Source organism: Amblyomma mixtum, chromosome 8, assembly GCF_055824585.1.
Source record: "Amblyomma mixtum isolate Tamu chromosome 8, ASM5582458v1, whole genome shotgun sequence".
Taxonomy (NCBI): Eukaryota; Metazoa; Arthropoda; class Arachnida; order Ixodida; family Ixodidae; genus Amblyomma; species Amblyomma mixtum.
In genome coordinates, this window is record NC_143019.1 from 55,174,158 (window position 1) to 55,189,849 (window position 15,692).

At 46.4% G+C, this 15,692-nt stretch overlaps 1 protein-coding gene across 1 annotated transcript in view; it reads right to left on the reverse strand.

Moving 5' to 3' along the window:
- Positions 1–4,619: 4,619 nt before the first annotated feature.
- LOC149332482 (neprilysin-3-like) overlaps positions 4,620–15,692 on the reverse strand; it is a 29,879-nt gene continuing 18,806 nt past the window's right edge. The window contains exons 9-13 of the mRNA XM_089555775.1: positions 15,010–15,321; positions 12,611–12,808; positions 10,526–10,755; positions 5,961–6,104; positions 4,620–4,977 (exon numbers count right to left, since the gene is read on the reverse strand). Of these exons, the coding sequence (XP_089411901.1) occupies positions 4,627–4,977; positions 5,961–6,104; positions 10,526–10,755; positions 12,611–12,808; positions 15,010–15,321 (1,235 nt within the window). The 3' untranslated portion in view covers positions 4,620–4,626. The remainder of the gene's footprint in view (positions 4,978–5,960; positions 6,105–10,525; positions 10,756–12,610; positions 12,809–15,009; positions 15,322–15,692) is intronic.

Below are 15,692 nucleotides of genomic sequence, written 5' to 3' on the forward strand. Positions count from 1 at the left end.
CCGAGTGCCAGTGCCAAATGGTGCCATGGCAAGGAAATTTGACATCGCCCTGAGACAACGTTATGATATTGGCTATGTCGGCACCTTTGATCGAAAATAGCCGTTTCTTCAGTGTGCCTGAAAACAGGGACATTTCACGTGCAACAAATGACATTCATTGCAAAGCCAACTTGCTCAGTGCACAACATGCGCATGGCGAGGGACGTTGCCATCTGGTCACTTGCCATGCGTGGAGAAAGCGAAGAGAACAAATGTGGAAAAAATAAAAACTGGCTGCTGAGGATAAGGTAATCAATACTACCAGAACCGCCATCCTTTTCTCGGGGCTTCGCGCCCCTTGCTCCGGCAGATGTCTCTATTACGTCATCCTTCCAGGCTTTAGTGACGCTCTTCACCCGTTCACACCGGTGCCGTTATTCGGATAAATGACGCTTAAGCTAGCAGGCACTGAGTTAATCTATAGTTATTTGCAATGGCGCATTAGTAAACAAAGCCTAACTGAATATTAGCTTCGCTCTAATATGGCGTCAGCTAGGGTACGCTTAAACCCTACAAGACGGTAGCAGCCGTTGGGAGTACCTGAGGGAGAACCGGGGTAGAACCGAGGATCCATTGAATGAAGGATGGTCAGAGGACGAGGCTCTGGTGGAAGAAGGCTTGTCCACGTAGGCTATGGGATACGGTCAAGGAGGAAGAACGACCTGCAGAAACCGCTACGATGGAAGACAAGGCTTGACTAGCTGTGACGCCAGAGCTCTGGCCTCGAGCTGTTTCGTTTTCACAGATCGCGTGCCACGAGCAAGGAACACTGCTAAAAGAAGACTAACAAGGTCTGTCCAAAGGTCATATGTGGATGGAACACTTGGAGCGCATATCAGGACACTTGGACATATGTCAGGATGCAAACGCCTGACCGCGCTACAGCCTGCACTCTTGAATCAATTTACAAACGTGTTCACCGCCCACTCAGGACTCTTCACTTGCCAGAAACTTCCTTGGTGTCACTACTGTCATCATCATCATTACAATCATGGGCCTCTTGTTTTCGCCTTTACTGTAACCGATTTAGTATTCCGTCACATTTTATTATGATAAAGGCTTCGTTCCCCAGAGAACCCGTCCATTACTACCGGTCCCCTTCCAATTTTTTCTTGCTCTCTCCGTAATCTTGTTTGCCTTCCAATTCTTTTTGGATACTCTTGTTATTAAACACCTGCGTCTACATCTAATGATGATGGTGATTAAAACCTTGTTTCCAGCGATGTAGGAGGCCCCATAATCCCCGCCCCTGGCACGCAGGCTTAAGGGACGGGTTCCGGGACTTCCACGACTAAAGACTGGCGAAGATGCATTAGTTCTTAGCGCGTTCCATGAGGCAGCATAGAGGCATAGGAATATTCTCCTCTGAGCAAAGGCATGAGAAGTTCTCTGAATAGTTGGTCCTTCCTCTGCTGGCAACTCGAGAGTCAAGGATCGCGGAACACTAAGTACTGTTCGATTGACTGTAGCTGTCTTGTCGTGACCTGCTCTGTTTGACCCTGTCCTGACAGGCCGTGCCTTGTCATTATTATTATTATTCTTCTTATTATTATTATTATTATTATTATTATGCGAAGCATATTACTCGCACAACCGAACTCTTCATTGCTGCGCCGCGCACGGCCGCGTAGCTACCATTTGACCTTCATCGGCGCACCACGTGATATGACGTCACAAGAGCTGTGAAAGCTGGGGCCTCGTGCGTTCGCTTGCGGACGCGCAGCCTCCGCCGGCGGCCTAACTCCCGCTCCTACCGCTAGCAGATACTGACGTCACGCAAAAGGCGACGCACTCGTTGAGTCAGTTGAGCAGCGAGATGTCGGCCAGGGAGAGGGCGCTCTCCAGACCGCAAAGCGCAAGTTACAAAGAGCCACGGGAACGGGAGAAGAACGAGAAGTACGGCTTGCCAAGCGACGTGCACAGTATGCAGCTAGACGGCAGCGTTCGACAACCGATGCCGAAGTGAAGGATGAAGCTTCGAGTACTTCTACTCGGTTCGAGCGGCGAAATGCTACCAAACGGAAAATGCGTGCTGAAGAAACTCCTGAACAGCGGGAACAGCGCCTTGTAAAGGAGCGTGCTTACCGGAAGAAGCAACGTGAGAAACGAAAGGAGCAGCGCGCAGAAGAAATGGTTTTACTGCAGACTCAAGAATGTCTCACCGATGCCGACTATGCTTCGCATCCTAGGCTTAACCATAAGCTAAGCCAGGCCATTTTATTATTATTATTATTATTATTATTATTATTATTATTATTATTATTATTATTATTATTATTATTATTATTATTATTATTATTATTATTATTATTATTATTATTATTATTATTATTATTATTATTATTATTATTATTAATCCTTTACCCACAGTGTCACAGCATCTGGTCGTGTTTCTTTCCGTGCTTTCCCCTCTCCTTTCTAGTCCCGCCATGCTTTAGATGCTTTGGCACTCAGCGCGGTGCTGGCCAAACCGCAACTCATTCCCTACATGTCTACTCCTCTGTGCTTAATGATGTACTTCCCTAGATCACTTCCGCTATCGTGTGTGTGTACTGACAGTCATTCAGTTCGACCTGCTGTCTTGTTGTAATGGCTAAACGCTCGAGTTGCTGAGCAACGGGATCCAAAGAGTAGCGGCAACCAAATGACCTTGTGCTGTGCTTTGTCAGTGATATATGTCAATGCACGCGAGCGACGCCTAGACGGTCGAAAGCTATCCGCAGCTCCCTTCTAAGCTAAGTGCTGAATACCAGCCTTTTCTTCTAGCTGACGAAAAAGCGTTCTATTAAGTGCTTTTAAGGCTGTACAGCAAGGACGAGTTAAGACTAGAGATGTGAAGGCCTGAAAAAAACACTGCAATTTTGGAAAAAAACACTTTTTTTTCGTTTTTTTCACACGAGGAAAAATGGAAAGAAACATCGAAAATTTCACAATGCAATTTCAAGGGTTTATGACAGCTTGCTTTTAGTTTAGATTTTTGTTTTTGCTTTGAAAACCATTATAGCGTGCATCGTTGAGCGATTGGAGAGCAGTCGTCATCGCCGGTGCCAGGTAGTGCTTTTGAAGCGTTCGTGCTGCGAGTGCGCGGGTTGAAGGCCAGGTCAGATATAAGATCCAGGCTTGACTTAAAAACACACTGATACTTGAATTCACGGCTGAAGTAGAACAAAATGGCTGCAAGTTCTACAGCGCTACGCACATGACATAAATAACATAGGCTGCTGTGCACGTAAGCGGTTTTAGCCAAATACAAGCCTAGCTTCTTGATTTCCAACGTAGCAGAGTACAGGACATCTTCAGGAATTTGGTCCAGGACAGGGGTCTTCAGCGAAGCACGTGGCCCCATCTACCTGGTGGCAAGGCCTTTGCACCAACCAGCCGCTAACTCGTCTGGCTTGCCGACTGCTGCAGATACCACCATCATCCGCCAGCTGCGAACGAAACTGGTCACGTTTCGGACACGTTTATACAAAGATTCGCAACAGGCTTTCAGGGCAACGCGTGCGAAAGATTGTGTATGTGCAGTCGAACCTAGCTGTGGACACAGCTTCAATCCATGCCGCTGCGCGCAGTGCCGCATCCAGTGACACTGACTGAGTCCGATATGGAGTGACTTGTAGATCAGTGTTCGAAACAGGCTTTCAGGGGAACGCGTGCGAAAGATTGTGTATGTGCAGTCGAACCTAGCTGTGGACACAGCTTCAATCCATGCCGCTGCGCGTAGTGCCGCATCCAGTGACACTGACTCTGAGTCCGATATGGAGTGACTTGTAGATCAGTTTTCATGTTCCCTTTCTCGGTGCAATAGAACAAGAAGTTCGTTCCACAAATATGATATATCTCCATATTCGCCTGAAGTGGAAATCAATATTTATCTTCTCGGTGCAATAGAACAACAAGTTCGTTTCACAATATGTCATCTATAACTGCATATTCGACTGAACTTCGGAGCATTATTATTGATCGTTGGGCTGTTGCAAATAAATCTGTTTTTGTCACGTTTTGCAAAATTTCCAATTTTTCATGAAAAAAACTGAAATAACGGTTTTTTTCATGCCATAAAAATTTCTTCAAATTTTACATCTCCAGTTCAGACTAGAAAAAAAAAGTACAAGCAATATTTACAACTTGAAGGTAGACTTAAAGGAAGATCAAGGACAGTTTGAAGTTTGTCTCTATTGACAGTCAGCGGCATGCTAACGACAAAGAGACCTCGCTAACCAAAAACGGAACTTTTTATAAGCTGGAAGAGTGTTCCAGCTTGCGTGATCTCGCAGCTATTTGAGAAATTTGAATAATCACGTGGTGCGAATTGCTAGCCCAACCGGTCACGTGATATCCGTCGCCTGCCCGGCCAGCTGTCTACCTTCTGCATTGCTTCCGTGTGCAGGTAAAAACAAAATATAGAAAAACAGCAGCGCGGACACACATGGTAAGATCGAAGAAATGTGCATGCGTTACGCTATGGTGGCAGAACGGGTTTACCATATTGGTTACTATTTAGCATATATGGCAGCTTCGTATGGTAAGTCAGTAAAAAAAGGCAGTGTAGCTTCCCTTCGGGGTTTATTCGATCCTCGCGCAACTCTACCAGAAGCTGCACCTCTCCTCGGGGTTCATTCTGTCACCCTTTTGGCAGCTGTACGCTTGAGCGAACTCTGGCATGTTTCGCAGAGGCACGAGGCACCGGGATCGGCTGTGCCAGTACCAGGATTTAGGGTGACGCTTTGTCCCTGAAGCCGTACTGCACCACTTGAGACAGTACGAGACGAAGAACATCTGCTCTGCGCTGAGATCGAGTTCCGGCACAGTCGCCAAGCGTTCGTTCTCCGGGAGGCTCTTGAAAGCCTCGTAGGCAATCTGCAGTCCCGCGTAATCGACGAAGCCTTCCGAGTCGATGAATTCGTTCAGTGTCCTTCCCCGGCTCTCTGATTCCGCCTGCGAGAGGAGGGTCACGTCCAGATTAACTGCAGTATATTTTCTGGGGCCTCCACCCTTACAAAAAAAGTATTAGACAGTCTATAGAGTGTCTATAGACTTCTGTCTATAAAGTCTGTAGACTGTCTATGGACAAAAGTCTATAGGCAATACAATTGCCACAGACAGTCTATAAACAATCTATAGATTTATGGCCATACACTTGCAGTAGACTTTTGTTTATAGACAGTCTATAGATTATGAATAGACAAAAAGCAATATCTATGGGAAGTCAATAGAGTCTATAAAAAGTCTATGGATGTCTATAGACCTTTTTTACAAGGGCACTACATGGACGGCGATTCTTGACACGTCGTACTAACGCGAAAGCATTTATCGGCTCATCAGTGGTGTTCGTCCGATTAGACAGATCCATAGCCAATCAAACACTAGCCACATAAAAGTCCACACATTGGCTAAACTGGCTATTGTCGGATGGAACTTAAGTCTGCAGAGAAGCTCCGCCCAAATACAGCCTCAGCGCACAGAATTTCCCCACGACGAAAAAGTAGTCTGCTGCTTAAACTTTTCTTGTTACCTAAACAAGAAGTTTATCATAAGAAAAAATTATACTATAGAATTTTTATACGTGGATTGTTTCGTACAGTCAAACTTTAAAATTTTTGTTTACTGTTGCGATTGTCCAGCGGAGTAATAGAGGACGCCGCGGACCGCGGCCCAGTGTTAGCAACTACTCTTTTTCAAGTTGTATCCTACTGGAAACAGTCCTCTCTTGGAAAAAAGAACTAAAATGAAAAAGAAAACAAAGAAAAACAACAAATAGAAAAATTGTAGAAATAAGAATAACAAACAATAAATATAAAAAAACCAAAAAATAATGACAAAAAAAGACAAAAATGGAGGGAGAAAGGCTTTGGCATTTCCGCTCTTGAACAGACTTGAGCACTAGCCTGTAAATCGCTCGAGTTGTCACGGTGGCGTACCTGGTAGTAAGTATTGCGCAGGCAAAGAATCTTCCCGGCATACAACTTCTTTGCGGGCATCTTCTCAAAGCGGACATCCCGAAGGTAGTTGTCGAGCAATACGAACTGGGGGTCTAAGTGGTGCATCATTTCGTGCCCAGCTACCTGCAATCACCGAAAAGCAGAGAAAGAAAAATCAATTGTATTTCATTTCATTTATTTCATCCTTAAGGGCATGAGGGCATTACATAAGGAGGGGCTACAGCTGGGGTAAATAAAAGCATGATGAAGGCAGGCACAATTAACACAAACACTACAAATTATAAAAGACAAGCAAAATAGAGAGCATCAAGGTATCCGTGGGATGATGCGGAAAAAGCAAGAAATTCACGTGCGGCGGCAAGCAAAGTTGAAAGCCAATGAATGATTGATGCTAACACAGATGAAATGCTTACACATCTTGGAAATGACTGGCGAGCTTTGTGCGAAATGATCTGCGACTGTCGCATAAAACTATGTCGTTAGGAAGGGCATTCCAGAGAGTAATTGCGTCAGGGAAAAATGAACTGTTCATAGCTGAAGTGCGGCTCCTGATACGTGCTATGGGGAGGCTGTGGCTTAGGCGACTGGACGTTCTGAGCGGTGGGTGCGGCAAAGGGTGTCTGGAAGCAGGGTGGTAAAAGAAGCTGTGCAGTAGGCTAAGGCGGGAGATGATGCGGCGCGACTTTAGAGTGGGCAGAGAGATAGAGCGTTTAAGTGCAGTGATGCTGATTTCTTTGGAGTATTCAGAAGTGATGAAGCGGGTTGCACGATTTTGGATGGCTTCGAGTTCGGCGGTGAGGTAGGCTTGAGATGGGTGCCAGATTTATTATGCAAATTCTAGTTTGGGACGGACGAAAGTTTGATAAGCCAGTTTTTTCACTTCCGTGGATGCTGATGTGAGGTTTCGCCGTAAATAACCTGAACACGTGAGGCATCGGAGCATATTGTTTGGACGTGATTGACTCAAGATTACACTTGTAGGATGATGTTTTGGCAACCGGGGTAGCGTTCATGGTGTATTAATGCTGAATTACCGTTCGTTTGTGGGAGAACTACAAGAGTTGGCATTTTTCCAGGTTCAAAGGCATGAGCCAAGTGTCACACCATGTGGATATTGCATCAATGTCTTTTTGGCTATCGGTGAGATGACAGATGGGACTGTCGAGATGCGACACACCTCGCTATAGGGCACGAACCATTCCCGTCATGTTCAAGATGGCCGCGGTACTATGAATACCGCTGTCTCCCTCGCCTCGAAGAAAGCGATAAGTTTGATTTCCTCTCGCAAATTAATCCTCAAAGGACCGCGAGGTATGCGTCGAAAGCTGCCGAACATAAGCCACTGGGCTAAAGCACCTACGCCTGACGCCTGGCCACTCAGCTATTGTAAAACAGCGGGCACAGTGTTGATCAGCGCTATTCATAGCACAGATAGCGCCTGTGTGTATACTCCATATCAGTAGTTCGTAGTAGCAGTGCCAAACCTGCAATAAGTGGAGAGGCAAATGACGCTGCGGAATATAGTGCCAGAATAAAGCGAGCATATGGGATAGCGTGGTTCACACGCGCCAAACTATTTCAAATCGAGCCTTAAGGAATGCGCGCGTAACGTACTCAATTTCCAGAGTTTAGGGTCCTCGACTCTTGCGCAAGCTGGACAAAAAAAAATGGCTGAGGCTTAACTTGGTTAAGCGTGGAGAATGCGAAGCATCATCGTGTCGCGTAATTTGGAGGCGCACAACCACAGCGACGGCGCGAGGTGGGCCCCCGTTTCTCCACTGTCGTGACTTCATCGTGTCACGTGGTGTGACGTCATGTATCACGTGATTTGGAGGCGCACAACCACAGCGACGTCGCGAGGTGGGCCCCCGTTTCTCCACTGTCGTGACGTCATCGTGTCACGTGGTGTGACGTCATGTATCACGTGATTTAGAGGCGCACAACCACAGCGACGGCGCGAGGTGGGCCCCCGTTTCTCCACTGCCGTGACGTCATCGTGTCACGTGTTGTGGCATCATCGTGTCACGTGATTTGGAGGCGCACAACCAAAGCGACGGCGCGAGGTGGGCCCCCGTTTCTCCACTGTCGTGACGTCATCGTGTCACGTGGTGTGACGTCATGTATCACGTGATTTGGAGGCGCGCAATCACAGCGACGGCGCGAGGTGGGCCCCCGTTTCTCCACTGTCGTGACGTCATCGTGTCACGTGGTGTGACGTCATGTATCACGTGATTTGGAGCCGCACAACCACAGCGACGGCGCGAGGTGGGCCCCCGTTTCTCTACTGTCGTGACGTCATCGTGTCACGTGGTGTGACGTCATGTATCACGTGATTTGGAGGCGCATAACCACGGTGAAGGGCTGAAGTGGTAGCTAAAGTAGTATGCTTCGCATAAAAAAATAATAGGGGCACACTTAAACTCCACCTTCAAGGGTATAAACCGACAGCGTTAATGGCTCCCTTCAATGGTTTTCGCTGTTCTTTGTATATACTCGCACATTTATCGCAATTATGCCAACGCAGTTTCTGAAACATTCTTGTCTTTGAAGTCTTCCGCAGTGCAGGTGGCGGCACATAATGTTGCTCTAGTTATTATCTCCTTAATTAGCACGTCCCGTGTTCACTGCACTCATTGCCACATTACTAACCTTCAAGTTAAGCCAACACCACGCGCATATCACCCCCCCCCCCCCCTTTGTACCTGAGTTAAGTCCACGTGTCTATGTGCTCTAGTTGGTGCTGTGCTTGGCTGGTGACCCAATGGTCGTGGGTGCGAATGCTGACCGAAGTTTATGGAAATTTTTCTTTAAACAAAATCAGTTGCTTTATAAGACTTGCTTCGTTTGAGACATGCGCAAACCTTTGTTTCCCATTACAAGTCCTCTTTCAGTCATTCCCGGCCGCGGCGGTCGAATTGCGATGGAGACGAGATTCTAGGGGCCCGTGTACTGTGCGATGTCAGTGCACGTTAGAGAACCCCAGGTGGTAGAAATTTCCGGAGCCCTTCACTACGGCGTATCTCATAGCCTGAGTCGTTTTGGGATGTTAAACACCCTAAACCTAAACCATCGGTTATTTTCATTCCACCTAACCAAGCGTGACGTCATGCGTGGCGGGGGTTTCTCGACAGTACAACGCCCCCGGGACGACTCCGGGTTTTTCTTTAAACGCGAGCCTTAACGCTATGGCGCTAATATAGTTTCCAACAGGGTGACGCGCTTCGAAGCAGGACCTCTCGCTTGGGAGTGATGTCGTCGTAGTTATTTGGTTTTTAATCTTTTAACCACGAAATTAATTCCCGTAAACCTTATCAAAATCGCCTAAATCTTTTCGCGATTTGGGCCGAAAATGACTGTTGTCAGGCTGTCAGACTCTTTTTCAGACGACACTATAGTGTTCAAAATTGTAACCAACGCAACTGTCGATCGTAACTAATCTTTGGCAGTCCCGAGCACAGCTTGGGATTGGTGGTTAAAGGGTTTAGTTTGGTTTGGTTTGGTCTAAAGGGTTTGACGTCCCAAAGCGACTCAGGCTATGAGAGACGCCGTGGTGAAGGGCTCCGGAAATTTCGACCACCGGGGTTCTTTAACATGCACTGATATCGCACAGTACACGGGACTCTAGACTTTCGCCTTCATCGAAATTTGGCCGCCGCGACCGGGATCGAACCCGCGTTTTTCGGGTCCGCAGCCGAGCGCCGTAACCCCTGAGCCAATGCGGCGGGGGGTTAACGGGTTTAGTACGGGTTAGTACGCTCACTGGTCAAGAAGGGGTATCGGGCTTTCACACGCCGCGAAGTTAACAGTTGCTTCGGGATGTTAAACCCCAATAAACCAAACCGGTATCGGGCTTTCGTTTTGTGTTATCTAACCTGCAGTTTAAAAAGAAGACGTTTTTTTGTTGCCGCGCGGCTGCGCTCTGGTGCATGCTGATAAGTGATTACTCCCTAACTCAAAGCCAAGTTTACCATTACACTCTTCGGACAAGCTGCCCCTCTGCCATCTAATCAAAAGACCATCATTTTCAAAAAAAAAAAACAAGGTTGATTACGCACTTTGAACTTCGCTATCAACATGTCGCTCTGCATTTTTAATGCGAAGGCATTATATGAGTACGTACGCGTCATCAAAAGGAGTCAGCAAATTTTGTCCACACGTTCATGTCGTTCTATAAAGACGTATGAAAAAAAGAGAGAGAGAGAGAGAGAGAAAAGGACGGAAAGGCAGGGAGGTTAACCAGGCGATGCCCAGTTGGCTACCCTACATGGACGTCGATAGAGCACTTGGACGTCAGAATAGCCATGGCACCGATATAGTATGCGGACGTTTTGCTTTCACGTTGCGCCAGTGCGGGGAGCCGCAGTGATCTCAAAACAATTAAAGATACAAAAAAGTAAAAAAAGGAGAACAAAAACTGATCTTAAAAATACAATAAAACCAACAAAAAATAAATTCCCGCTTTAAAACAGGCAAGTGCAAGTTATCTTCCTATAATCCAATAAGATCGCGACGCCACCTATAAGCCCACGAACGAACGACAATACCTGTCCAAGGCCGCCATAGTTGACAGCCGCCGGAGCATCGGGGATGAACACCGGGGCCTGCAGCAAGTTGCCGTAGACGTAGACTGCCGGTCGGTTTGGCTCGTAGTAGGCGTTCCCCTTGATTATGTCCCAGTCTACTTGGTAGCCCTTTCTGAAGTTGCGCAACGTCATCAGACGTTGCGAGGCCAGAAAAGGAGCGGTGAAGTTGTCGCCCACGTCTGGGAACTCCACTGTGCGAATGAAGGCCACAAAAGTACCACTAGTTAACAGAAATACTCATTTTTGGATGCAATGTTTTCGTGGGAATAAGTATGACACCAAGAGAGGGAATGATTCGCCGGTTAAGCAGATGAAAATGAGCGGTTTTCTTATTTTGAGAAAACGAAATGCCGCAGGAACTCTATCACTAATCGGTGGACGTACACCTCAACTGCAACATGTTAGTGCATGTTGTTGTCGTTGTAGCAACCGAAGGAAGGATGAAAGGGAAAGAGCACGGCCTTGCCCACTGCCTTGAAGCTGAGCCACAATCGCTACCACGTGCAGACAGAAGAGAGTTGAAAGATGTGAAAGGAAAGATAGAAAGAATAGACACGCGTCGCAACAACCACGTCCGCTCAAGTGCCAAAGGCGGTTGTAACAGATATCTCCCCCCCCGCCCTTAATCACCTAGTCCGCGTTAAAGATCCCCAGGTGGTCGAAATTGTTCCCGAGACCTCCACTACGGTATCTGTTTCTTCTTTTCTTCTTTCACTCCTGCCTTCCTCCCTTCCCTTACAGTGCGGTTCCGGTGTCCACCGAGATATGTGAGACAGTTACTACGCCATTTCCTTGAAGCTCCTACCCGGTGTGACGCAGATGAGGAGTAGCAGGCCAGGGCCATGTTACAACCGGCCGACCTCTCCACCTTTTCCTCATTAAAATTCCTTTCTCTCTCTCTGAGGAGTGACAGGTGAAGGTGATTACTTTTCACTCTTGGTCAGCAGTGCATGCGAAGTGTAAAGCGCCACCATGTCTTATCACCCACTGTAAGAGCAACTGATTACGGAAGCAGTGCAGGCCTCTCGTCGCCCAAAAAGTCGTTCTTCCGTTTCGCTGGCCAAGAAAGAAAACTAATCACCGTCACCTGTAGGTCCACATTCTTGTCAGACGGAGCTCCATAGGCAACGGCTACGTCACACCAGAGAGGAGCTTCATGCAGAGTGCCGCGGTCTCGCGCAAAATAGACGGATTGGACTGAAATTTTATACGCGCATATCTCAGTACGCGGGCGCGCTTTACTAAAGCTGTACAAAATAGAATAGTCATCAAGTGCCACTGCCTCTAAATTTTCAATATAAACATGGATGCTAATTGCAGCAAATTATTTATTTATTATTTATTTATTTATTTAATACTGCAGAGTCGCTCGACTCCAAGCAGGCATGAGCACGGGCATGAGCACAGATACAAATGAAAAAACAAGATATGCACGAACTTCATACAAGAGCAAACGATGATGCGAAAAATGAAACCAAAAAGACAAGGGTTTCACATAGAAAAGGCTCTCAAATTATCAACAAACGTTTCTTAAAAAGGTAATTAATTTATTTAGTTAATTACTTTTATTACGATGACAATTATCGTCAGTTTGCGTCCGCCTGGCCGCATACATCATGCACAAAAGCAACTTTTGTGTAGTACTCTGTGTTATAAAGATCCCGAGTCTACTTTTAAGCACCCACATACCCAACAATTCTGAACAACAACATTTTTGAACGGGAACCAGTTTACCAACGCTATTTTTTTCATTTCTTCAAACATTTCACTCTAGCATTCAATATATCCACAGACTTGTGTCGGCAGGCTTTAATTTTTTCGCTATTAAGCGTTCCCTTTTATGGCAGTCAACTGCTCGATACGAGTGATGCGAACACTCTAAAAAGAAAGATTTCGCTATGCATCTGAAGAATTGACCGTTACCTTAAAACAATACCTTACAATATTTCAGTATTCAAAATTTTTCTCCAAGAATGTTGGACACGTTTTGAGAAGACGCAAGCAAATGATGAGGACCAGTCGCTTGTCACTTTTCTTGATACTCACGGAAGAAGTTTTCGAGCATGGCCAAACTGGCCACAGCGTCCGGGTAGCCAATAACAAGGGTCAGCGCCTTAATTTTGGAGGTCATCAAGCACCATAGGGCGCCCCGGATCCATCTTGTTTTCCATATCTTCCTCAATAGGGTCCGTTTAATATTCCTCCCCAGTCGTTTGGCTTCGGCCAGCGCCGGCGGCGGGACCACTAGGGAACAGCACGTCCGTTGGAGAAGGATAGGGTCGCCGTCAGGTCAGGCGCCATCGGGAAAAAAAAGATAAACGCGAAGTCACTTCTGTACTCCATGCTGTACTCAAAGCACTAAGACTAAAAGGGATTAAAAAGGGAGTAACTTGTCCTCTAGCACTCTCCCTTTTAAGGAACAGTGTGCTCTAGAGGACAACTTACTCCCTTGTTCACTCATTTATGTTTAGAGAGTGTGCTGTCAATAATCGAGTGTTTGTTAACTACGCAGTTTGCAGTTCACCGCCTGTGTCTTGGCCACTCCCCCGTAGTGGGCATGTGCCATTTTATTTGAGGCCAACCAACCAGTTAAGTGCAACTGCAGGAAGCGGTTGTGATTGACTTTGAGGTCGTTGAGACTTCTAAGCTTGTGAACTGCCAAACCCAATTGTGCCGGACAAAAGCATTTTTCAACGGGAAATAATTTGTAAAGCAGTTTCTTCATACATTGTAAGATATCACTCTCATAATCAATACATCCTGAGATCTCCGCTCAACCGGCCTGCATTTTTTCGCTGTCAACGTTTGTGATATCGTAAAAAGCGTTCCTCATTGGTTTTACATTGTAGTAATAAATGCTCGATGCAAGCGATGGAAACATCATAAAAGAAAGATTTTCCTGAATATTGGAAAGAATGGATCATTACGTTCAATATTTCCATACAAGTACCTTACAGTTTTGCAATATTCAAAATATTTCTACAGAAATGGTGGACATGTTCCTGTAGGCTGTGAGCGGGGACGAATCAGGGTACGATCCGCCCAACTCTAGTCTGCCGCCTGGAGGCTATAGCTGTCGGCAAGGGATGCAAGAATAATCTTAACACGCATCAGCTGGTTGAAAGTTCGTCTCGCGGATAATCCTGCCTTGCGTACTGCGTACGAGATGACCCGCGCTGGGAAACTTTTTCTTTAATGAGCCAAATGATAACTTGTGGCGCATACATGTGGCATGTCTCCGATATTTTTCACCGCACCTAAAAGCGTTTTTCCGCCTTTCCACTGCGCAGCAAACCTTGAGAGGACCACGATTCTTGGCAAGAGCGGGAATGATAAGGCTAGGCTCCTTCTAGAGAACTATTACATCAAAAAGTTGTCCGAGCGTTGTGTGAGTGACACCTCTGTTCACGTGTATTCCGCTGAATGTGCTTTTTTAGACTAGTTTTTTTAGTGCCTTGCTAGACTGCTGTGCTTTATCTGCCCTCTCTACGCGCATGCTCGCGGTTTTTCCCTTTTTATATGCCTTGTACGACCGCATGAATAAACAGTTGGTAGTAGCGCTCGTGAATGTCTTATGTGTCCTTTCTTTCTGTCCCTTGTTCGTTTTTTGCGCTAACTTCTTCAGAAAATGCGTCACGAACTAGCCCGGCAGCTTGCTCTCCTGGACCCTGTAGACCCCTCGCTTTCATGGCGCTTCGCATGTTGACGACATGGACGCATGCTTGTGTCTGCATGAGCGCGTACTAAAAATAAAGAAACAAACACTTTGCAATTTCCTAAATCCTGCAGCCTCCACAAAGCCAATTCGACGGCTGAGCTGAAAATGAAACCGCTTCGCCGACCGGGTACCCAGCACACACGGCATGAATTCATTTGAGAGCTTGCGGTTGTTAACTTGCTGTTTGACAATGGCTGCACTCAGGCTACACTAGATGGCTGTACTCGATGGCTACACTCGATGGTTTCTTAGGCGAAAACATCATGCGACAATTGCGTGTCCGAAGATTTCGGGGGGGGGGGGGGTTGATAACACCGAACTGGGAAGCCGCCTCGGAGAAACCAAAGCCGCGTAAACAAAAGGAATAAGAGAATGTTCACACAACAGCAAAACGCTCTTTGTATCCACAAAGCGCACTGTTGAGCTGTCGTAATAAATGAAGATATAATCCGTTATAAAAATGGTCTACAAAGAGTCTATATACTTCTCACAGACTCTATTGCCTTCCTATAGATATTTCTTTGCCCATTCATAGCCTACAAATTGTCTATTGATAAAAGTCTACTAAAAGTGTATGGCCTTAAATCTATAGATTGTTTATCAACGGTCTATAGTATTTGTATTGCCTATAGACCGCTCTCTGGGATTTGTCTATAGAGCTTATAGACTTTATAGACAGAATTCTAGTCTATAGACTGTCCAAAAAAATTTTTAAGGTGTTACTAACCTGTGTTGAACCAGCCATGGGCTGCGGCGAGAGGCATCATGTTGTAGACTCTTTTGAAGCACGAGTAAGGTATGCGGTCTTGCCGGTTGCGATAGCCGCTCAAGGCGTCCGCGGCCATTATGCTGCCGCTGGCTAAAGGGAGAATCCTGTGAACCAAGCTCCAGGACATGATCAGCCGGGCGTCGTCACGTGACATCTGCTTCTTGTCCAGCAGGAGCACCAAGACTCCGGTCACATTGTTCATTACCCTGATGTGACTCGAGACATTGTATGTGCCGGACGTGACCTGTGCAAACAGCCGCGCCCAGTCCCCTGCCGAAGAAGATGCGGCGTTGAAAGGCTTTGGTTTTTAACTGGACTACCAGAACGTCGTGTGATCATCGGGTTCGCTAGATATCTACCAGAAATGTACATCCGCCATTTATTATCTCTTCTAATCTCCGATACCTGGTAGCATCCGTTCTAACATACAATTCTTTTCTCTCGGTATACACCATTGATATACATAGAACAATGCTGGTCAAATGTTTAGGGGAATCCCCCAAGGTGGAGTAAATTTGTAATAAGAGAGTAATTACTCATTGGCATCCACCCAAGCGCAGCCATGCAGCTACAAAGGAAAGCTATGCAGCTTTCTCGTAAACTTCGCAGTTAAAAAAAATTCGTCCTGGTCCGGGGTTCGA